Source organism: Mytilus galloprovincialis, chromosome 13 (genome assembly GCF_965363235.1).
Source record: "Mytilus galloprovincialis chromosome 13, xbMytGall1.hap1.1, whole genome shotgun sequence".
NCBI lineage: Eukaryota > Metazoa > Mollusca > Bivalvia > Mytilida > Mytilidae > Mytilus > Mytilus galloprovincialis.
The window spans coordinates 45,339,717-45,365,570 of record NC_134850.1 but is presented as its reverse complement, the minus strand read 5'-3'; the positions used below and the strand labels follow the sequence as shown (position 1 = coordinate 45,365,570).

Genomic DNA, 25,854 nt, shown 5'->3' with positions numbered 1-25,854 from the left:
ACGTATTGATGTATATGTTGTGTACAAGTTATCATTTTGTACAAATTATAATTGTACAAAATATTTGTACAAATTATAATTTATATTTTGACTTTGTACAAATTGTAATTAGGACAAAAATTGCTTGTACAAATTATAATTTGTACAAAATTTGACTAAAATTCACTTATAACTTGTACAATAATTTATATTATCTTACCTCCTATACATTTCCAGGAATATGATTGGTTAAAAGCGTCCGCGTGCAAACCGTGTATATTTGATATTAGGTTAGTAGGGAGGCGGGGCTTATCTCATACACGGTTAGTAGTGGAGTTACGTCCCTTTATATTCCTTATTAGGTAAGAAGGGGGCGGGGCTTATTTCATACACGGTTAGTAAAGGTGTTATGTCCCTTTATAAAAAACAAAACGGTACTGAGAAAAAATCTTAAAAGTTCCAACAGACGAAGAAATTGATGATTAAGATTGAAAAAAATTCATAAAACACATTTAAACCTTCCAAGTCGTTATTGTTGGCATCTGTTTTTGTAGGATCAATGGAAGTATTTTCTTAGTAGACTTTCTCATTTTGAGAATCACTAGTCTTAATTTCACACGTTAAGATAGTCGGTAAGATAAATTCGTTACATAGTGTGCTAGTGACGTAATACGGTATATATGGGGTCAGTAAATTCCATATGGGGATTCGAGCGAAGCACACTATGTAACTAATAGTATGGATTTTGTAATATAAAACATTTAAAAAGTATTAATTCACTCTATAGTTTTTTTTTCAAAGACCATACAATAAACATGATAAACCTTAATTTACAAAATACTTTTTAAGACAACCTAACATATTCATGTATTTTTTTTCAATGCAATGTTTAAGGTCATACGATTCATTTATACTGTATATAGTATATTCAAAGCCTGTTCTCTGGTTTTTCAAATGGTCATTTGCAAAAGTAAAAGTTAAGGCGTTCAATAAAATGGCCAGTATCATGAATATAGTTGAACAACAGGATAAATTATATCAAGAAGTTTACCAGTTTACTTAGAATAATTCATCAAAGCACAACCATCTTTATACTAAAGACAAATTTAATGAGTTCATTTCTAAAGTTAAAAATGCAAAAGAGACATTGAAGAAAAAAGTCCAAGACAGACATTTGCTTAAGAAATATCATAATGATGTTATTAGAGTTGCTGATATGGAAGAGTTCATAAAAAGGGGGAAATGATTTCTGGTTGTATTTTATAAATATAGAAAGGGGTCTGACCTAAAGATAGGTTTGTCTTCATCTTCTTTGCCTAAGAAAATTTTGACAAATCTTTAAACTGGGGAAGATTTATAAGGTGTTTAAAGAAGTTTCAAAGGAGAACAGTGAAATTGATGACACAGATGAAAACACAGGTACTGAATCGATAGAATCAGAAAGAGAACATGTGAATGATAGTGAAACTGGATCAACTAGTACAACTATTTAAGTTTTATCAGAGGGTGTCGAGAACCTAATCATTTGTGCAATAAAACGTGCATTGTCTGGCCAACAAGTTCAAGCCTATGTCCTAACAAGAAATAAAATAGAAACTGAGCAAGTTATCTGTTGGAGACAATGTTATCATCCTAATTCCATGGTATGACAAGCACCAACCGATCCTAGGAATAAACAAGGTGTTGTTGTAAAAGAAGAAAGTTTTGGCTATCGTGTAGGGACTATAGCTGGCAATTTAACAGGATCTTAAGCAGAAACAAACAAGAATCTAGAAATGACTCTTCTTTTTCTATTTCATGAGTTCCTGATTTACAGCAAACCCTAGGAGAAGTTGTAAATTGGTTTTCAAAAATGATTGTATTGTGTAATTCGGGGTGTAATGGTTCGCTAACTGCTCCATCATATAAGAACATTGTATATTATTGTATAGTTCGTATTAGTTTAAACAAATATAGTTACCAGTGTGTTTCATATAGATTTATAATTACAATTAAAAGATTTTTTTTTAATTTGATTTGAAAACTTATTCTATGTAAAATATTGTACAAGTTTTAAGTGAAATTATGCCTCATTTTGTACAAATTATAATGTGTACAGGCACTTTTTGTACAAATTACAATTTGTACAAAGTCAAAATACCAATTATAATATGTACAATTTTTTTGTACAAATTATAATTTGCACAAAATGATAACTTGTACACAACATATACATTAAATATAAATACTAGTACTGTAATAAATATATGTCAATTTGAAAAAGGTAAAAGAATAACATAGAGAGAGAGAAAATAAAAAATAAAAACATTAATAATTTGTTTGATTGTTCAAGAAATAACCTTGTATATATATACGATCAAATATGTAAATACATTGAGACATTCAGGATGAATTTGATGAAGTACTTTAAGAACTAAAATTATTGCTTTTCAATATACAAAACAATTTTAAATGGACATACGTTGCAGCTACTCAAAAGTATGTGTTACGATGTCATATAATGATGCTCAGTTATAACAATTCGTGAAGCCACTTTTTTCAAGCGTTAAAATCTATCACAATTAGCAAATTTTGTTGTACCTGATCAAATAATACAACATTTATCGAAAACTGGAAATCATTTGTATTTCGGGTTGGAAACTTGAAAAATTGACCAATTTTTCTTACTAGATATTGGGCATGAAAATTACTAAGAAATGTCACTCACACGTACTAAGACCATTTCAAATAATAATATCCTAGATAACTTTAATTGACATGGCCTTGGGAGCTTTCAAAGTGGCCGAACCAAGATAATTTTGGAAGTGGAACTTGTAAAAAGTCTAAGCAGGCGGTTTTATGGTGACGTAAATATTTTTCTGTTCATTTCAGACACTTTTCTTGAATGCATGTAACATTACAAAGTTAACACAATTGAAATTTAGATTTGTACAAGTAAAACAACGTCAGAGTTTCAAAAGAAAAAAGTCGTTTTTTTTAATATTTTCTTTCCGTTTACAACTGTTGTTGCATTATATTTCCACAGAAGCTTTTTAAACCAACTTTCTGGTTCCTTTTAAAGGTTCCAGCCTCGAATAGTGCGAACATATGTGAAAACGGCATTTTCTGTATCTCCCTACCTATATGTTCATGTACTAACGCTTTCAATAGGAGAAACATGGGGTCAAATATGTCGAAACCTACTGCCCGATTTATTACGCTGTCATCTCCCTTTTTGAACTTAAATGTGAGATTTGTTTTCTTCGGACTCTATTTCGAAATCAAGCATATCTATGTCTTCTGTAACTTTGTTGTAATCCTTCAGAAGTTTACTCTGATATGTTTTGAGCCGATCTCTTTTTACTTTCAATTCTTCTAACCACCATGTTTTGTCATCGCTATAATAAAAGAATAACTATGAGTTATTAAACATCTAAACTGTATATAGAGTGATAATTTTAAATGATTTTAATACATGTACATGTATATATGTTATGATGGTATGATACTAAACCCCTAACGGGAAGGATTGGGCCTGCTATTCATATGATGAAATCATAAGCTTTCAATCAGTCTAATTGAAGTCTGGAGCTGGCGTGTCAGTTAACTGCTAGTAGTCTGTTGTTATTTATGTATTATTGTCATTTTGTTTATTTTCTTTGGGTACATCTTCAGACATCAGACTCGGACTTCCCTTGAACTGAATTTTAATGTGCGTATTGTTATGCGTTTACTTTTCTACATTGTCTAGAGGTATAGGGGGAGGGTTGAGATATCATAAACATGTTTAACCCCGCCGCATTTTTGCGCCTGTTCCAAGTCAGGAGCCTCTGGCCTTTGTTAGTCTTGTATTATTTTTAATTTTAGTTTCTTGTGTACAATTTGGAGTTTAGTATGGCGTTCATTATCACTGAACTAGTATATATTTGTTTAATGGCCAGCTGAAACACGCTTCCGGGTGCGGGAATTTCTAGCTACATTGAAGACCTGTTGGTGACCTTCTGCTGTTGCCTTTTCTATGGTCGGGTTGTTGTCTCTTTGACACATTCCCCATTTCCATTAACAATTTTATGATATAAATAACACATCCATGGTAGTATAATTCGTTAGCCGATGTGGTTTGTTTTAATGAACCTTTACAGCTTTCAATTGTTTATGTATGGAACATATTTCCTTATTATTTAAAAATAAAAATAGTTTTAATTACGACGCTGTTTTATGTAATTTAAAAATTGAAAGATGGTGACATCTTATATCTACCATGCGTTATGTCACAATGGGTTACTTTAATACTTTAAAGCTTAATATATTTGTATTATTTTTAAACCCTTTAATCATCAAAACACACTAAACATCCTTTCGTGTAACCTCAAGCATATAACGTATACTTAGGCAAAGAATCTACACTTTGATGCACAAACTAGTGTGTTAGGTAAAAACATAGTCTCGGCAACGTTTAATTACGAGAAAATAATTGTAATGTTAAAAAATAAGAAACATGTACCAACAGAGACTTAACGTGTTACATTTTAAGGCTTATGTGGTTTCGTTGTAGATACTTAACAATACTTATCAGAATTTAAGATATTTCTCTTTTCTATAAGGGCTGAGCAAACGTTACGTTAATAAAAAAAATATATATAGCGGCTCATGGTGTCGGTTCTCGTTCTAAGCATAAAGTTAAAAGCACAATTATTATATCTACCAAAAAGTGTCAGTCTGGGTATATTTGGTATATGTTGTGAGAGTGGAACCATCCGAATGCTTTTTCTGTGAAAGTTCATTCTGTCAAGTAAAATACAAGCATGTAAGTAATCAGAATAAATATTTGAATAACATGTATTCACAAAGTCATTGTGTGTATTCATTAGCTAATCTATACTATTAAACGAGAAGACCTTTTTTTGTGTGTCGCTTCTCTTCCTTCCACAATAAATCAATCATCATGCCTCTGTGTCCTATAGGTAACATGCATAGTGGCATTTGTCATTCATTCTTATGATTATTCAGATTGAGTTATTTTGGGAGAAAAACGACAAAAAAGGTGTCAGACCACCAATTAAAAGTCCCTATCTGTTCAACCAAATTTTGCAATTTTCATAGCTTTCTAAATTTTTTATCTTAAGTTTAACCTCTTATAAACCAGGTATGTCCTGAATCGTACAGGTATCACCTTTCTTAATTCATGCCAATTTTCAGCATACCTTTAAAGCCATATAAGAAAGAAGAGACCTTCCGAATGGATGTACCACTAAAAATAACCCCTGGTTTTCTTGAAATTTTAAATTAGTATACTATGGAGCGCATTAATCCTCAATTTTTAATGTCAACTCATAGACAAGTAAAGTTGGGCTCAAAATAGTCTTAATATATTTCTCTTTCACCAAAAGTTTCATTTCTGCAAAATTTGTTGGGTAGTTTAAGTAAACAATGACATCAAATGCACTATTTTTTGTCCGAGTAGGCCTACTTTCACTTCTACTTTCGTTCTAAATTTGAGGGAGTAATTGGTGGTGTGACACCCAAAGGAGTCCGGATACGATTCCGTCATCGGACTGACTTTTAGTCATAGATAAGACTTGAAACATGCACAAATACAATCAATCATATGGTAGATAACAACAATGAAAAATAAATAAGCCAATCAGAGCGTTCTCCATATCATGGTGTTTAGATCACAAGAACCACAACTATTATACCTCCTTATATAGGACAATTATGTTTCGCGTTTATCTACATGTAAACTACGATTATACTACTTTAATATATAGAGACTCTCTATATTCTGTCAGGGACTTTCTATGTTAGTATAGAAAGTCCCTGATTCTGTCTGCTGTTTTCTTTGAAATGTTTACTATTTAAGGGGTCATACCACTTGCATATATATTTAAATAAGTAAAACATGCTAAACTTCATCTAAAACTACCTCGACTAAAAACTTTAACCTGAAGCGGGACAAACGGACGAACGGACGACCGAACGAACGAACGCACAGATGAATAGACTAGAAAACATAATGCCCATAAAAGTGGGCATAAAAAGTTATTGTTGAAAGAGAAAATAGTAATTTGGCAAAAATGAAAGTAAAGTAGAGATTAGAGGGAGGCTGGACCTTTTTCGGGGCGTCAGGATCGGATGTTTTTAAGCTCAGGTGCTTACGGAATCCGGGAATATATTTTTCGATTTCGTGATATGAATTTCTTTAAATTCTGCATCTTGGGATATCATGGTTTTAAACCTGGGAATTCGGGATCAGGACCCCTCCGACCACCCCTCAAATAAGCCTTAGTCGGTCTTTTATACATGATTCATATCCTACCATTGACATGTTAATAAGGCTCTCAAAAGAAAAAAAATACTGATGGATTGTCCTAGAAGCATATTTTATTAGACTAATAATGGTCTATATATAAGCAGTTACATTTATTTCATGTTTGAAACGGTGCAAATTTTCAATTTCATTTGACTTTTACCAAAAGAAGCATTGTAGCAAAGGAGAAGAATAATTGTGGTCTGAGGCCAGACACACGAACATAATTGAATTTAACAGAAAGGAAACAAATATCGGAATTTGGGAAAAGGGAGAGGGCTTTTGATACCTTTTATGAAATTCTTCATACATAATATCTTTTACAAAAAATCATCCTACAACAGTTCACAAGCTGTATATGCCCGCGATTTCGCGCGTGTGTTCTAATATTGATTAAAACTACAAATATGCTAGATTATCAACGGTAAAGTACAAGTAACTAGGCGGAAATACCGGTTTCTATAACAAGTTGTATGTCTTTAGAACTCAATTAACTGCATTTTAAAAGCATTTTACCTACAGTGATCCTATCTATAAAATATAAAAAATAGAATCATGTACAAATTGCCATAAAAATGTTGTTCTTTTTTTTTTACTGTAATTTGGCATTATATTGAAAGTCTGTCTTGGGCATTTTCTTTAGTCGTGAACTATTTTAGATATAACCAAATCTGATTTAATCATGATAAATTATATTCACATGCGGTCAGCACCTTTTTTAATTGATTTTTTTTCTTCCGTATTGATATATTTTATCTTAAATAAGTAAAAATAAGTAAATGATAAAAACGTTGCAGGGACAGAATGTTTTTGAGTACATTCTACAAAGTTATAAAATAGTTATATAGCTTACAGTAAATATTTAGATTAAAGATTATGTTAAAAGAAGTTGCATGTACGCGTGTTTGGTGATACATATTAGCATTTTAGTTATAATGTAAGACTTATGGACCTTTTTATTAAATATGGAGGATCATACGACTTTAAAAAAAAAAACAGATGGTTTTTTTTCATAGCAAATTAATAGCAAAAATTCAATTCAGCTAGAAAGTACGTGATTTTTTTTGCTGACGGCTATCTTGCAGACCATCTTATTATACTCGTTGCCTACACACTAGGTATTTGTAATAATGGAATCGTCAACTTACCAAACAGACATCAATATCTCCGATTACCTCGTCAAAAAGAGTACCAGTCACTACTAATCGAAATCGATGTTGCATTGCCATCGACAATTGCTTTGCACTCTGTAAGTCTTCCTCGTTTGGAAACTGAATGCAACACTCAGCGTAATGGATGATTGCCTTTAAATGAAAACGGGTTATTCTCGTGTTATTGCTTTCATATTCCCGGTCGTATGCCTTTCTATAATGGTGTTTTGCTTTCCGAATGTTTTCCTCTGTTCCTGTTAATTTAAACACTTTTGCAATCTTCAAATGGATTCCTGATAGGGCTTTCCACGATGTTAGGTCGTTGATTTTATTCTCTAGATCCTTTGCAATTGACAATGCCTTCATTAAGTTTTGATTTTGAAGAGCAATTCCATTGTCCGGTGTATAGTGCTTCTTTAGATTTTCTCTTTTCGTTGACCCTCTGATTTTTGGTAGATCCGTTTCGCACATGCTTTTACTTTGCTCAAGACTTTCTTCTTTTGAAATACCAGTCTCTTCTACGATTATTCTCTTCTTTGTTTCTTCTTTCAAAGATGTGTCCAGATCTAGACATTCTAGTTTATATTGTTTTTCATAACATTCCATTTTAATTCTTTCTATCATTGCGGAATGAAAAAGACTAGAATCACCAATACGTTTTACGACACCAAATTCAGTAAAACCTTTCCCGTCTATATTAGAATCAATGCTGTTTAATAGTTCTATAGATTCTTTAAGTAAGGATGATAATAGAATAGGATCTGAAAATGACTTCAACATATATAATACACCACTACGCTGTGTTACTGGACTGAACACAGGACAAAAGGATCTTACGGCATTTTTTGTGGTTGTCTGTTTATTGTGTTGCATCGGCAAATAGTTCATATGATGCTGTAATAACTTTGTAAGACCGTGTGCTAACTGATGTTCCATTAAGCTTTCTGTAGTAACAGGGAAGAAAGTGCTGGAAAGTCTATGACGCACATAGCCTGTTTCCGGTTTTGAGAAGCTGTCTTTGGAAATGTCCATAAGCCATTTGTTTTTACTAGAATTGTAAAGAATTCTTATCATCAGTTCGACTAGAAATGTTTCTGATATATATTTACTATCCATTATCAAGTTCTTACTTCGAAGTGTTTTGATTGTCTGTGTTGTTAATAGACCATTGCTTAAATCGGTGGCACAAAGATGACCATGATTCCTTAAAAGATCTATGATCCTTGAATTTCTATGTTTGTTTTTGATGAATGTGTCGGCGAATTCATGAGTGACATGTTTTCCTTCTCCAACCAATAGCTTGAACATAACTTTGCAGTGCTCTTGAAGTACCCCGCATCCATTTAAATAATCATTCATTGTGGTAGAAGGGTCTTCAGTCTTAATATCGGAAAACTGGTGTTGCTGACCACATAAGAATGTTTCATACATTGTACGTTTTGCTTTTTCTAGATAAGTATTAGCAGATAACTCAGTATTGCCATACAGTCTATAAGTGATTCCTACTGCACAATATATATAGCAAAGTTTTGCTTTTGTTTCTTTAACCAAAGACTTAATATTGTCTTCAAAGTGTAATAAGAAGGCCTCAGCATGATGTAACAAAAGTACGTTTCTATGAATAACTTCCAATAATCTTGCATCTAGATCAATATTACACATGAAAAAGTTCAGAAGTTTATTGAGATGGGAATTTCGTTCGTCGATGGATTTAGACGCTTTCAATATCATGAAAATAAACCCATGAGCAGTTATTATTCGCTGCTCATCTATACCCTTAACAACAACCAAGGAGTATTTTTCTAAGTTTTGTAGGAAGCCATCTATCATTATTGTCTTTTCATCTTTGTTTAATGTGTTTGGCAAAAGAGATTCAAAAATGAAGATAGGAATATTATCTGTGTTAAGATATGGTATGAGGTGAAAAATATTTTTTTCTTCGGCTGACATATTATTTTTAGCTTGTAAAATAAGCATTTGACAAGCTTTTTTAGATGCAGAATCACCAATGCTGGTGATGTTTTCAAGTTTTCCAAGATAGCTGTCTACGCTTATATCTGATGTTTGTATATGAGTTCTTGCAAAAGCAAGGCCATCTGGCAAATAGCCCAATCTTTTAGCTAGGTCTTTTGCTTTCTCATTTAACAATATATCAACGTTTAGATATTTTACCGCCTCCGTTTCTGTCATTCCTTGAAATTCAATTACGAATTTGTCGAAATCGGTTGATAACGACTCACTTGTAGTTACAATAACACATATGTTATCATTCTGGTTCAGTTGCCTCAAGAACTCATTCATAAGATTTTTCTGAGGGGATATCAAACCAAGCAGAATAAAAATGTGCTTTGTGTCCTTGTAATCGTCGCTTTCCATAACCTCTATAGCGCGCAATAACATGATGTGAATTGACTGTGTAATGCGCAGATCTGAATTTATGATTTGTATCTTTAGGTAGTTCATTAAATGAGAAAGAGAATTATAAATGTTTAATTCAGTATTGCAATCTACCCGCCAAATCAATGAATTCTGGTCATTCTCAATCTTTTTTGAATACCTTTGTGCATAGTTGAATGCATGCTGCGACTTCCATGTTCCAGGTGGACCTGTAAATTAAAATCAAGTCTACATAGAGTAAATAGAGAAAGAGAAGCGAAGAAGAGGTGAAAAATACCAAGGGGATAGTCGAAAACTACTGATACTGCCATTAAAAAAAAAAAGACGAAAGACAACTAGCAGTTTACAAAAGACAACATAGAAAATACAAGATTGAGTTACACGAACCCAACAGAAACCAATGAGGCCTCATGGGTCCGGAAAGCCGAGCAGATCCTGTTCTAGTCAATTACCAAATTTCATAAAATTTGTCTATGAAACTGTTGTTGAATTGACCAGAATGTAAGTATGAAGCTAACATCGACAATTCGATGAACTCTGTCGTTATTAGGATATCTCAGATCGTATATACCTATTAGTGGATTTTGTTATACTTTAATGAATTTAAAGTTAAATTACATATTGCTGTCCAATGTTTTAATAATATTAAAAGCTGATATTTCTGCTTGATCAATTTTAAGATAAAATTGTCAAAACAGAAGGACATTATAACATTGCGTTTCCTCAATTAGTATATAAACAGACAAACATAAATTATTTAGGTGGTCATTTTTGCAGTTACATAAGTTCCTTAAAAGAAAAGGATAATAAAAATGCTTTGGAATTTCAAAAAGGTTTAGCTTAAACGTTAAATTTGAAACTTATATACAAACACTGCGAGTTATAAAGATTCAAGTTTAAGCTTTATGTTTATATAAGTATTAAGTAATAAATTGCTGTTTTAAGTAAACAAAAATAATTGAATATCTATTTTTCTTACTAAAATGTAGTTTTAAATTTCCTGATTTACTTTTGAATTATAACTGCCCATTACCAAGTAGGCAAAGGAACTACATTATACCTGCGTCACACATCAGCGTATAGCTCCGGCGTACTCCGGCCGTGTGGAAAAATCATGTACGATGCCAACACGCTAGTAATTTTGGATGCATTTACTTGCATTTGACTTTTGAAAAGCTATATAAAAAAAAAAAATCATTCTGATTTGATTTGAACAAAATAAATAAAAAAAAAAAAAAAAAAATCACCATGTTTTGAAATACTTACACGATGTATGTACAAAAGTACGGTGTATCACAAAGAGTTTCTGGGGAGTAAGTCCATGTTAACATAAAAACAAACAATAATAGAAATGGATAAAAACATAGGGTATACGATGTAGTATATGATCATTCTTTGAAAGGTATGCTTCTTTTTAAAATTATATGCATTTATAATAAAACAGTGTAGGATTTTAAATCTAATCTGTATATATCTGTAAAAGAATTTTTGAACGCCTACAATCAAATTTACTGATTCAAGTAATAGTAAGTAAAACAATTGCTTAACAGTGATAATAGAATAACTAAGAATATTAAAAGGAGTATTCCTTTATTATTAAAAGAATTACTTACTATTATTAAAAGATATATTTGGTTCCATTTTGTCAAACTAGCATAACAAAAGAATTTTGCTGATGTATTATTTTCTGATAACTTTTTTTCATTTAGAGATGTGTGCATACAACAGACAAATGCGTGATCTTAGTTTCAGATTGATTGCTGGTGTGCTCAGCATGTTCGGTTCTTCAAAGGAATATCGGTTAAAAAGGGAAATTAAATGTATCAAACAGCAGATTTATTATAATGATTGGTGCATACGATTTATATACTTTTTGTCTTTGATATAAAACTATCTAACAAACAGGATTAAGTATTCATATTGATTATTTCATTAAAACTGGGATGAAAAGTTGATCGGCAATCTTTTGAGATAAGCATCATCATGCCGGTTTTTTTTAAGATGGCGTCCATTCTACTTATGTATGACATGTTGATAGTTAGTTTGCTGTAATACATTTCTTTCATTAATGTTAATACTACCACTGGGTCGATACCATTGATAGCAGGCTACTTCAAATCGGTTGGTATTATCAACCCAGTAGCCAGTAATTCTGTACTGGCACACAAATTGAAAAAAAGTTGGATTGGATTGGATTTTAATGTACAAAATATTCCAGACAATTCTGAACTCAAAATTTATACATCTCTTTTCAGAAAAAGCATTGACTTCTTGTCCGAATGTTCAGGTCCTCATAAAGTTAAATCTGCTCTTCAACGTTCGTTTCATGTTTTTGAATATTTAAAATAGATTGCAGTCTCTAGCACTACTGACGACTTAATTGTCGAAACGTATATGTTGGGTAGTAAAGTTGTTACTACCGTTAATTCTATTATATCGATTTATTGCATCATTAAGTGATTTTATTGGGTTGGTTTTTTTTGTTGTTATTCTGATATATATAAATATATATTTATAAGTTATATTTTATTAATTGAAATTGTTATGATGATTCAATTTGTTTGGATTGATTAATGGAAAAATAATATCGCTTTATTTGCTGACAATATCATGTGTTATGTCTCCAGTATTTCTAATGAAATTTATTTCAGACAAAACTACTGACAGAAAAAGTAGATAAATGAAAGTCTTTATTAACTTTTCAGTTACAGAGGCAATTTAGCATTTAAGAAGGGATTCGCTTACACTAACTGCAAAAATTTGCACGTAACAAATCATTAAGTTACACCAATTAATGAATTAAAATAACGACTTTTATACTGATTACATTAATTTACTTATTAATTGTATACCCTTAAATCAGTTCGGGAAAAAATAGATTATATATGCTAATGTGGGTTGAAAAAGATAAACGTTGATATAAAAGACATCAGAACAATTTTGAACTATTTCACGGTTGTACAAAACATGCCTTTATCAATCTTTAATGATTATGTTTTCCAGTTTAAACATAAACATTCAGATATCCTTCAGATGTTTAAAATGTACATTTATTTGAATCACATACATTTCAATATAACTGTGTTGTTCGTTAACATATGTTGACATAATTTGTGGTATTCTGACGTTTCTATGTAATGTTCAGTAACATGCATTCCACTCAGCCCGTAATAATCTATAATTATTTATTGATAGTTATGATCAATCAGTTGATTTTAACAGTCAGAAGGAAACATGCATCTAATGTATCAGATACGCCTAGCTAATTTATTTACGTTCAAGATGAAAAAAAAAGCGTTAGCAGTTTTCAGGATCGTTAAATCCGAACATATGATTTTACGTAGAGTCGGAAAATGTAAGCTTGTATCATTATTGATGCTGATTGCTTAACGTAAATGATTTACTATGCATCATCTCTAGTAGATTATCAAGAGTGCACAGGCTGACATATATTGCCCACTTAACTGACCATTGATTTTTATTTGCTATTTCTAAAAAAAATTCGCAAGTATTTCATAAACCTGATATGATCCAAATTGTAAGAAATTGAGGTCAAAGTCAGAAAGACCAAATGAGACCAAATGAGAAATAAATGTACTCCTTACAATCATGGTTGACCCTTTGCCATTATTTTAAACGAATTTAATAATGAAGACATAACCTTGACAAACAAGATAAGGTAATTGTCAGACAGACAAGAACACTTGCAATCAATCTATGCAGCAAATATAGTTGACATATTGCTTATAGTAATTAGTATCTAGCAAACAAACTAACTATGAAAAAATAATATTAACCAATGAACCATGAAATGAGATCAAGGTCAGAAGACACCTTCGAGACTGAATTATACACCGTACAATCATTCCATACACCAATATATAGTTGAACTATGGAAGATAGTTTAGGAAAAACAGACACAATCATAAAAAAAAACTAGACACCGAGCAATGGACAGTGGAAATGAGGTCAAGGTTAAATAAAACCTACCTGACTGACATGTACGTCGAAAAATAATTCCATATACCAATTATAGTTGATTTATTACATATAATATTATACAAAAGACCAAAACACAAAACAAACCACTGAATCATGAACATGAGGTTCCAGTCAAATGACGTTTGCCAGTTCGGCATGTACACATAACAATCATTAAATGCACCAAATAGTGTAGCCTGTTGCTTATAGTTACTTAGTATACTTAATTTAGTTATACTCTATCTCATGATTAGGGGTAAATTACATCGCAAAAAATCTTAGCTATTTTTAAGTAGTCCCTGAACCATGAAAATGATGTCAAAAACAATGGACATATGAGAAATTAAAACTTCATAACATAAGGCATCTATATACAAAGTATGAACTATCCAGGTGTATCTAACTTCTTTAATTGGTACAGTTAATGTTATTCTTTAATATAAAGCTTTTAAAAAGGTGAGATTACGCAGCCGCCAGCTCAATATCCCTATGTAGAGCTTTCTGAGAAAGAAGTCACATACTCCACAATACTAATAACTTTTTTTTCGAAGATACATTAATACCATGAGAAGATTATGAAAAGTTATGGTGTCCGAAGAATAAGCGGTTTCGTTAATACATGCGTTATCGATCAGGCAAATCCAGGCTTGTTACATTTGGGACAAATAACTCATTGATCGAAGTTGAAGGCCATACGATGACCAATAACTATTCATTTCTGTGTCATTTGGTCTTGTCCAGTCAATTTGTGCAGATTTTTGACAAAATTGCTCAGATTGTGGTAAAAGCAAAGGAGTAGTATATGTCATGGACAACATTTTAAGCTATGGACCCACTCTGAAAGTCGAAATTGGCGGAAGAGACGACCATTTTAAAACGGCGGCCGTTTGATCTCTTTAGATTAATAAAACAAAAAAACATGAACATGGTTTTAGAGAAGATATTGACATGAAATCTGGTTCATAGAAAAACATCGTTGATTCCAATTGTCATGTTGAACAAACGTTTTGGAAATATCAACAATATTGGATGGCGGCTATCTTGAAAAATTTTGATTTTTTTAAGCCAAAATAGGTAGTCATTATTTGATAAAAATTAAAAAAAATGCATTGTCGAAGATATACAAATGTATTTGTTTGAGCTATATAAACAGAACAAAAAGCGAGCTTATCCTCTCTCTCCGATTTATTCTTTGGTTTCGTAGCGGGTACAAATTACTTTATATTTTCCGACAATGTACATTTATTGTTATTATCCAAACGTTTACACCCAACACTTAAAACTTTAGTTGTTGAAATCTGAAACATTGTCTCTAATGTTCAAAAGAAATCGAAAGTTTAAACGCGGACCACGAAGAGGATCATAAAATGAACTATTAATCTAAAAGCAATATTCATGCCATCGCTTGCGCAACATAGAATACATGTAACAGGAGAATCTTAGTTTACAAGTACACATAAAGCAATAAATATTTGTATACCTGTCATTTATAATAGTTGGCTGATTACAGAGTAATTCGTTTTGTTGATATTGTTCATTTGAAACAACTTTCAAAGACCTTAATTACAGACATAATAAATTTCGCATACAAGTAATGTTATAGGAAACATCAATTGCTCAAATGTTTCAATTGACGTTAAAAATATCTAACAATAAATGAAAAGTGCATGTTCTGTCAAACCACACTCTGTCTATCATATTCTATCACATTTTCCTCCACATTTACATAGAGTAGTACAACTTAGTACTGCCTTTACACATTTGCATTTCCTTAGTAACCGTGTTTACTTTAACTTACAAGTTAAACGCTTGCTGTAGGAAGTTATTATATACTATTAGTCATATGGTATATTCATCACAGATGACAAAGATTGTCATATAAGGACTTCATCTATACTTATTGTTTGATAGCCATCTTGAATGATTTTTTATTTTCCAATATATTATTATTCGCTAATCTTATTAATTCACTGTTTGCATTCCTTTTTTTTAACTAATTTATATTGGATATTAACAAAGTGGTCAGATAAGGCATGTACATGTTTACAAAAAAAAAGATATCAGTATAAGAATTTCTGATACTTACACGTTTACCTAAGTAACTTTTTAAAACAGAAAATACGTATATTATATAATTTATAACCGAAAATTGTTATTGGAAAAAATCAAAATTGTAGATTACGAAAACGCTGAAGCTTGACACAAGAAGAACACAATGAGCGATTAGACTGGGAGGAATGTGTGAAACGGAAAGAGAGGACATGTGAGGGTTTGCAATGCCAAGCAGATACAAACAAAACAAAGTCAGAGCTGAAGATGTCAAATCAATAGTATCCTGCTTGATGATTGACAAAGCTTGACAACATAGCAAATAGACAGAATAAAAGACATAGAAAGAAAGCCAGGAATCTTTCATCCTTGGTGTTGTGCTTTCCAAAATAATAAAATACATTGACGGCACACAACTTGGAGTTATCATGGAAGGAAGAACTGATACAACGCATCTAACAAAATTGGAATGTAGCTGCCAAGGATATCTGCAAGCATACAAGCAAGATAAATTGGTTCTCTTGATTTTCAACAAAGCTATTCGTAAAGCTCTGAAATAGACCTCATAATAAAAGATTAAAAATGAAGGCATCACCATAGTCATAGCAGGCAAAATATATATGCTTAATACTAACTTTACAGGGACACTCAATAACAACTGTTGACTCTTCAAACTATTCTAGATACTTTGACTGTGAAGAGGCCTTCACAATCACGACTAATAGACATGGCCTGTTTCAGAACTTCTCCAAAATATTTGTTGAGAATCCGGAGAAAGACACAACCTTGCATGTGTACTTGAATATCATCTATGACAGCAAGTGTTATTTTTTTCAGAAGTGTTGTATTAATCGTTCCTTCCATGACAACTCATATTTACTAAAAAAACGTTTACTGTACAATTTACCGATATCATCAATTTCAAATATTAAAACAATATCTGTTCCAGACTGTGAGCCGTCGCTGTTTTCTATAAATTTGCAAGCTCCATTCCACGGATAACACATTATTGACTTTCTTACTGTGTCTCGAATTCTGTCTAATTGCCTTTTAACGTGCAGGTTTAACAAACATTTAGCATGATTTCTGCTCCTGAAATATTAATCTCCAACTCTGAGTCTGGCTAAAAGAACAATGGATAGTAGTTCAATTGACAATGACGTACTCTATTGTCGATCATAATTGTCGATGTTTCATGATAATAGTCAGACACCTCATCACAAAGAAAGAAATAAAAACCTGCAATCATTGTTCTTGTTAATCATCACAACTGTGGCTGGTTATTTCGCTGGTATTTTCAATCCGGGACTCATCTTAGCCTTTTTCGCTTTTCCTGACAAAATATATTTTTATCTTAAGATTTGCTTTGACAGGATAAGTACCTTTTGCCTTGTGGTTCTCCCATTATATTGCCTTCATCAACTTGAAACAGTTGTGTGCTTACAAAAAAATGACTGATTACCAGATCAAATGTCTATGTCTGCTTTTTTTGTATTTGCTTGGCATTGTAAATCCTCACGTGTCCTCTCTTGGCGTAACGGAATTCTTTCCGGTCTATTTATTTATTAGATTTTTTTTTTAGCACCAGTGATTTCAATACCTTCGAATTTTTTTTTTCAATATACAGTGGTCATCACTTATATTGTATATACGCATATTAACTAAGCACTTCATGCTAAACTGCAATTAAAATAGTTGACGTATTTCTTTAAATACATTTATTTGATAACATATACATGCCTTATATGGGCACTTTGTGAATATGTCATATATGAAATACAACAGTCATAAATAAATGATTAGCAAACTTGTTGGAAATGCATATAAAACTTAGTATTAATTCAAAAAACAATTTAGGATATCGAATAATGATATATTGGATATTTACGTCTCCAAAATGGCCACCATTCAAGATGGCCTCTTAATAATTCAATAGTTCTCAGTCGATATTCTTTGTAATAAGAACTACGAAAGTTTATGAAAATTGGTAACGTAATATGTTTTTCATATTACTTTTGATAATTTTTATTATTTTTTTGGACATGATTTCAAAATGACCGCCCAGAGCCGCCATTTTGAATTCTGAATTGAATCCATAGCTATAAATGTTAGTTATGTCCTCAATTAACACTCCACTAAGTTGATACTTTTACCACAATCTGAACAATTGTTTCACAAATCGACTGGACTATGTGTGAAGAGTTGTCTAAATGACAATCATTCGAAGTCTTCTCTTTTATATATTAATTTTTGAATTTAAAGACCAAGTTAGGAAAGCGATCCAACCACACTAACAATACGTTGGATTTTTCACCTTTCTTTTATATACTATGAGGTAAATCAATGCGCGCTCAGAACGTGTTTTTCCAGGGAAGCCTTCTAGACCGTTTCCTGCTTCGAACATTCGCATGTGCAAAAAGAAATATAGATATAAAGATATTTATTTAAAAAAGAACGCTAGCTGTTGGTGGCCTTATTATATTATCTTCTTTAATTTCAAGTTATTATTTGCTGTAATTAGATATTAAGGGTTTCAACAAAATAGGAAGTCCTATTTCACTGAATTGTTATTTATTTAAAAATATTTGCATAACATTTAAAGGACAAAAACTTTAAAAGACCTTAAATGTAAGACGAATTTAAAGTTCTGTCAAACTTTTGAATGTAATATAATAATGATACTCTAACACTTATCATAATACCCTACTTTAAAAGAAATGTGTTATCATATAATCTATATAGGCCTAGGTTACAAAATCCTTTGTAGTTTGATCAACAAATGTACAAAAAAAATATAGGTATAACTAAACTCTTACATTTAAAAGCTACCAGGCTTATTATTTTATTTGCCAGGTACGTTTCGTATTTCCTTCTATGACAATAACACGAATAAAGTTAAAATTTGTACATTTGGTAATGTATTGAAAACTCAAAATCAAACCTTTACACACATATCTCCATTGGCTTTTTTCTGATAAGCATGTCAATGTTGTTCTATGTCAGAATAAACAAGTTCGGTCAAAATGTATGATATTTCAAAATATGTACAAAAACTTATTTGTTTACCATTTTTTACCATCAAAGTTATTATTTCAAATTAAAGTGAGAAAAATAATATAGAGATCTAAAAATCTAATGAACAATGTTAAAAATTGAAATGGCTGTTTTCCATTCGTTAGATGTGTTTCAGCTTTTGATTTTCCCATTTGTTAAAGGACTTTTCTATTTGAATTTTCCTTTGTGTTCTTTTTTAGTTCTTTCCGCCTTTCCGTGGATAGACCTTTTGATTTTGTTCTGATTATTATTATTATTAGGTCTTTCCACCTTTCCGTGGAAAGACCTTTTGATTTTGTCCTGATTATTATTAGGTCTTTCCACCTTTCCGTGGAAAGACCTATTGATTTTGTTCTGAATATTAGGTCTTTTCTGTGGAAAGACCTATTGTTTTTCTTCTGATTATTAGTAGGTCTTTCCACTTTTCTGTGGAAAGACCTATTGTTTTTTTTCTTCTGATTTTTTTTTTTTTATTATTTCTTCCGCCTAATTTTGTTATTGCAATAAATATTTGTTTCGCAATATGTCGCTTAGATATTTGGTATATGATATCGAACAGTTTATGCGCTTTTGAAATTTACACTGCGTAACCGAATACTTTTCTTTGTAGGAGTTATCTCCCAAACACTGTTTTCCTTGTGTCCACTACTCCTTCTCGACCGTATACGATTACAGCATCTTTATTTTACAAAATTGCTCGTTATATCCTTCGCATGATTTGTCCTTTTTTGACCGAAGCGGTATGAACGCTCCATATGAGAGTTATTTCCTTTTATGCATTTGATAAAAGTGATATGCATTTCTATCTTGTAAACCATAAGTGATAGAGATTAAGGATCTTTTGATTTGAGGTCCTTGGTCCAAAAAAATGAAAATTAGGCCAAGGTCAAAGGTCAAGGACATATTCCAATTTGCTTATTTCCACTCATTTCCAGAAACTGTTTAAGATATCGACAAAATTATTTTTTTCTAAATTGTTAGTTGCGACATTTTGATTGTAAGGGTACGTTGAACGTATAAGTGAGTTTTCTCCCCTATTGTATTTAAAAATATGCGTATGGTGATATAACTGATTGACCAAATATTATTAAGACCTATGGTCTTTTGATTTGAGGTTCTTGGTTTATGACCTTGAAATTGATCTCAAGGTCATAGCTTAATATGACGTTCTAGATTTTGACCTTTGCTTTTATCTCATATGTATACATGATAAAGCCATGAGACTTGTGGCAAAAGGTATCAAACCATTTAACCTTGAAAAAAAAACAACCGGGAGTTACCTTGTGTAAACCGGAAGTAGCTATTTTGTTTACTTTCTTAATAAAAAAGTATTTAGAACCAGACATTTTTGGAATCAGTGTCAATTAAATATTCAAATATTATCGGAAGTAACATTTTCAAACCGGAAGTAAAAAATTACCTCCCTTATTTAAAAAATATTGTATAGAAACCATATATTTTTGGAATCAGCGTCCAATAAGCTATCAGTTAACGATTGAAATGACATTTTAAACATAATTTTACAACTTTCATATTAAAAAACATTGTTTTTGTTTGAAATACCTTCAATTGTTCTATGAACAATTGGTTTTTAATTATTATTTTTGTTAATATTTTTTTCTTCAGCCTAATTTTTGTTCTTGCGTAGCATTGATGTTTCAAAAGATGTCGCTTAGATATTTGGAATATGATATCGTGTAGTTTATACAATTTTAAAACTGACAACTGCGAAACCAAATACTTAACGTTGTAAGAGTTATCTCCCCAAACACTGTTTTTCTTATGGCCACTACTCCTTCTCAACCGTAAAAGATTACGACAAATTTATTTTACCAAATTGCTCGTTGCATCTTCAGGATAACGATATCCATTTGAACCAAAGCCACACGGAGACTCCATATGAGAGTTATTTCCCCTTTTGTATTTGATCCAAGTGATATTCATTTCTAACTAGTAACCTTAAGTGATAGAGACCTAGGGTCTTTTGATTTGAGGTCCTTGGTCCAGAAAAAGGAAAAAAAGGTCAAGGTCAAAGATCAAGGTCATATTCTAAATTTTGATTTAGGCTTATTTTCAACAACCGTGAAAGATATTGACAAATTATTTTTTACTAAATTGTAAGTTGCGACATGTTGTAACTGATAAATTTTGGTTGAAAGGGTGCGTAAACAATAAATGGGAGTTTTTGCCCATCTTATTTTTAAAATCATGTCTAAAGTTATATAACTTATTAACCAAAAATATTACAGACCAAGGGTCTTTTTATTTAAGGTCCTTGGTTTGTGACCTTGAAATTGAGGTCAAGGTCAAAGATTAATAGGACGTTCTTGATTTTGACCTTTGCTTTCAATTCATATTTATACATTATAAAGCCATAGGAACTGACATTTTAGATTGAATTTTAATATTTTGATAATAAAATAGGTCTTTACTTGTAGAAAGACCTTTAATTTTTTTTTGAACAATTGGTTTTTAATTATTGATTTTCTTCTTCCGCCTAAATATTTTTATTGCGTAGTTTTGTTGTTTCATGAGATGTCGCTTAGATTTTTGGAATATGATATCGCTTGGTTTATACACTTTTAAAACTGACAACTGCGTAACCAAAAACTGTACGTTGTAAGAGTTATCTCCCCAAACACTGTTTTTCTTGTGGCCACTACTTCTTCGCAACCGTAAAAGATTACGACAAAATTATTTTACAAAATTGCTCGTTACATCTTCAGGATAAGGATATTCATTTGGACTGAAGCTATCCGGCGATTCCATATGAGAGTTATTCACCCTTATGTTTTGAATTAAGTGATTTGCATTTCTAACTGGTAGACCATAAGTGATAGAGACCTATGGTCCTTAGATTTGAGGTCCTTGGTAAAAAAAAAATGAAAATGAGGTCAAGGCCAAAGGTCAAGGTTAAATTATAAATTTTTATTTTTTAATTTTTTTACTTATTTCAAAAAACCTGATAACATGTCGACATCTTATTTTTACAAAATTGTTAATTGCAACATGTCGTCACACTTTAGTTTTGATTGCAAGGGTACGTTGACCATAAATAAGAATTTTCTCCCCTTTTATATCTAGAATAATGCGTTAAGTGATACTACTCATTAACCAAACATATTCCAGACCAAGGGTCTTTTGATGTGAGGTCCTTGGTTTATGACCTTGAAATTGAAATTCGACGTTCTAGATTTTGACCTTTGCTCTTAATTCATATTTATACATCATAAAACTATAGAAAGTGACATTTAAACTGAATTTCAATGTTTTCATATCAAAATATATTGTTAGTGGTGGAAAGACCTTCAATTATTCTCAAGAAAATTGGTTTTTAATTTAATTCTTTTTTTGTTTCTACCCTTTTTCATATTCATTCAAAAATTTATAATCCGAAAAAATAAAACTAAGATTGAACTATTGCAAAAATTAAAGTATGACTGAAGGTAAATGCAGGACCAAGATCAGATGTACATGTATGTTATATGCCACAAAGAAACAGGAGTAATACATTTAATTCTATTTATGTCTGAGCTGGAAAATAAACAGTAGTTTACTACCTGAGATATACATGATACACATAATCTTAAGGTATTCTAGTGATCAAATCCAGTCAACATGATTAAGTTAAATCTGTACTACAAACCTAATGAAGATGATGTAATTGTAAAAGGGATATTGATACTATTTCGTTTTTAATCATTTCTTTTAACTTTACTAGATATAAATAATGAAAAGCATGTAATTGACATGTTCAGATATGTTTTTATAGTCCTTTATAAACGCACTTTACTTAACATTAAATTAAGTTTAAAGTTTGAATATCAAATATCGTATATAAAAATTCTACTGTTATCCTTTTGAATTCCGTATCTTACATCACTTGTTTGTGTATTAAAATGCAGGTAACAATGTTAAATCTATACACCCTACCTTTTAAACAAAGATGTGATGAAGTACAATAGATAAGGAAGCAAATTACCATGCAATTTATTTGAAGATTATTTTTTTTATTGGAATTGGCATCGCTCACGTAAAGACAAATTATGATTATGTTTAATATCGTTTTAATGTGACATGTTATATATTTTCTTTGTAAATTATTAAGCAAACATTGATGTAAATTTACACATCTTCATCATGTTCATTTTTTCATATCAAAACTGTTATTTTATTTTTAATGGACTAACTTAACAGTAAACACAACAAAACAACTCACCATGATTTGACAGATTTCTTGAAATTGCCGAATCGACGTATTGCTGAACCTTTCGTTTGAGATCGTGACATTCTGCCAGTTGTAGAAACTTTGCAAGTTGGTCAACGTTTTCCGCTGACAACCAACATTTGTCCTCCAACAACTGAACTAGATCTGATCCTGTAACAATTTTCTCCAGAACACCTCTTCCAATCGTCTTTCTTAGTAGAAATTTGATCGTATCAATGTTATCTTTAAATAGAAAATAAACATGTCATTGGTAACACGAACACAATTTTACTTCAGTTCTACTGTATATAAAAGGACACGTGTGGTATACATGATTCATCAAATCTTACTACACAAAAACAGTTTGTTTCGTTTGTATTATTATTTTTTTTTCTGCTTCATGGCAGTGGATGCACTATTTCCCGGTCGCTCACCTGTTGATAATATCACAGCTATCCAAGCATTTTAAAAACAAATTAAATTGGGGTTTTTGGGGTTATAATTTTTTGCCACAAATACGGTTTCCTAATAGCATTTTTTTTGTAATTATCATTTTGTGTTTAGTGCGAATGTAGTACAATATGGTTTTTTTTCTGGATTATACTAGATTATCAGTTGTTGCACTTTTTATGTTTTCAGATAGAAAAATCTTCTAATTAGTAATCAAAAATACAAGGCTTATGATATGATACTTCAGATGCGCTTTTCGTCTACATAAGACTTATCTTTGACGCGCAGATCAAAATAGTTAGAACACCAAACGAGTATAACGTTAAAGAAGATATAAAGTATGATATAGTGCGATTTGTCTTTTTCCTGTACTGATACTACATGCGATTCTGTTAAAATACAAAGCACCATACACATAATTATGTAAATTAAAATCAGCCAAGTTCGTTATTGTAATTTAAATGGAATAAAATAACTGACATTTTTTAATCACCAAATAATCACGTTTTCAAAATATACTGAACAACAGCAGACACAACACAAAAAAGTGATGAAAATTGTTTGGTTTTTTTTCGTGTGGAAAAACCAACTGACGGAAGAAATAAAGCTAGCAAGTACAAATATTACGTTTTCTGATACAATGCATTTACCTGCAGATAATCCTAGAGCTACTTCCTTTGTTAAAATCCTGTAACTGTCAAACACAATGGATTCCATGACGTATATATGTGCCGGAGATCATAGCAACCATGCGAAGTCCCTAAACAATTTTGTCTTGGAAATCTACTCTAGACGTCTGTAATAAAAAAAGTTCGTGTTTATAGTCCATCAATCTGGTTGTTTCGTGTAAACAATCGACTGCAAAATATAACCATCCAATTGTGTCGTACTACCAGGTGTATGCTTACATTTCAACAAGGCGTGTGCCATATATGAACCAGGATCTTCTTACCATTTTGGAGCACCTAAGACCCTCCCTCCCTTTTTGTGGGGTTCGTGCTGTTCAGTTTTTTATGTTTTGATTTGTGAACTGTTGTTTGTTGGTTTGTTTTATTTTTTAGCCATGTCGTTGTCAGTTAATGTTGGGTGTGAATGTCCTCTTTATATCTTCCGTTTCTCTTTTTATGTTCCTTATGCATTACTTTAACTGAATTATGCATATTTTACATTTTATGAATATTCAATAATTTTATCACACTTTTCATTTATGCCTTTTGATTGAACATCCCACATTTCCTTCATATCTTATCATGCTTCAAATTTACACTTGGTGTTCCAACAACCCATACTGAACCACTTAGCCATTATATTAAATGGTCAATCACTTATTCAATTCAATATTTTTTCAAAGAGGTAAATGGATTCAGAATGTTTGTCAGAAAGTCTGGATAACTATTTGGTTGATCGGCAATACGTATTTCAAAATAACTTTGATGGTTAAATAACAGGACCGCAAATGTAAAGTTCACTTCTTCTAGGGATATAGCTCCCATTATACGAAACATACATGATATTAAATAGAATAAAAGTATTTCATATGGAAAATACTATTTAATAATCTATAAATAATTCAATTTCAAGAAAGTTTGAAATCAGTTTAACTGTTTCATATAAAAAGCAGTACACACTTACCTTTTATTAGGACACTGAATCTAACATTGTTTTGCTCTTTCAACGGATTATTTCAACTAAAGAGAAGTTGATTATAAATTTTACATACTGATCTTCCTGATTGAAGAAAGAAGGAAGAAATTGAATCTTTTAACATGAATTGAAAGGCAATCATACAATGCTCACCTATGTAAGTGTCAATAAGTCATCGCATTCAAACATCGTCAATTGAATTGTTTGTTGATAAGGAAGTTATAAAATGGGTATAATTATTCTATTTGAAGGTTTATATATATCGTTTAAAAAACATAGGTGAATGGTGTATACTAGTTCATAAAATTTTATGAGTAAATCAGTACAAAAATGTAGGCAAACCTGCCCATTGGGTTCGTTCTATAGATTGAAAGAGTACAAGTTTTGACTTATTCAGGTTTATTGGACATCGCAATTTCCCTCAGGCAAAGTTGGCTTTAGATGAATTTGGCTATTTATTTTAGGTATTTTTAACATATAGCTCTTCAACGATTTTCGGTACTTATACATCTTCGGATTTCAAATGTTTGGCTTTGAGCGTTCCTGATGAAGGTAAATCCAGAAAAGCGCTTCGGACGCAATAAATTATTAAACGTGTTGTTTTATATTTTTTCAAGTTTACAGTGGAGTTCAGTATTAATGGCAATACTTGA

General features: G+C 31.4%; 1 protein-coding gene across 3 annotated transcripts; it reads right to left on the bottom strand.

The window, feature by feature from the left end:
* Nucleotides 1–2,263: 2,263 nt before the first annotated feature.
* Nucleotides 2,264–25,287, bottom strand: LOC143057064 (CASP8 and FADD-like apoptosis regulator). 3 transcript variants are annotated; one of them, XR_012972618.1, is made up of 7 exons: nt 25,190–25,287; nt 24,208–24,353; nt 23,120–23,350; nt 12,884–12,991; nt 7,417–10,025; nt 4,664–4,743; nt 2,264–3,356 (listed from the first exon to the last, which is right to left on the bottom strand). XR_012972618.1 is itself a non-coding variant. In XM_076230295.1 (5 exons), exons 2-4 carry the CDS (start codon nt 24,272–24,274, stop codon nt 4,739–4,741), a joined length of 303 nt encoding a protein of 100 aa, XP_076086410.1. In that variant the 5' UTR covers nt 24,275–24,353; nt 25,190–25,287; the 3' UTR covers nt 2,264–3,356; nt 4,664–4,738. The 3 variants fall into 3 exon arrangements, 2 of the variants coding, with proteins under 2 accessions (XP_076086410.1, XP_076086409.1); XM_076230295.1 differs by lacking the exons at nt 7,417–10,025; nt 12,884–12,991; XM_076230294.1 differs by lacking the exons at nt 2,264–3,356; nt 4,664–4,743; nt 7,417–10,025 and having other exon boundaries at nt 12,732–12,991.
* Between the last annotated feature and the right edge of the window lie 567 nt (nt 25,288–25,854).

What these genes read in the sequence shown, in the direction of transcription:
- LOC143057064 (XM_076230294.1), bottom strand. Translation starts at nt 24,274, where the DNA reads ATGGAATCCATTGTGTTTGACAGTTACAGGATTTTAACAAAGGAAGTA. An exon ending in AGCTCTAGGATTATCTGCAG is followed by an intron (nt 23,351 to 24,207) that starts GTAAATGCATTG and finishes TTCTATTTAAAG; the next exon opens with ATAACATTGATACGATCAAA. An exon ending in AAGAAATCTGTCAAATCATG is followed by an intron (nt 12,992 to 23,119) that starts GTGAGTTGTTTT and finishes AAATAATTATAG; the next exon opens with ATTATTACGGGCTGAGTGGA.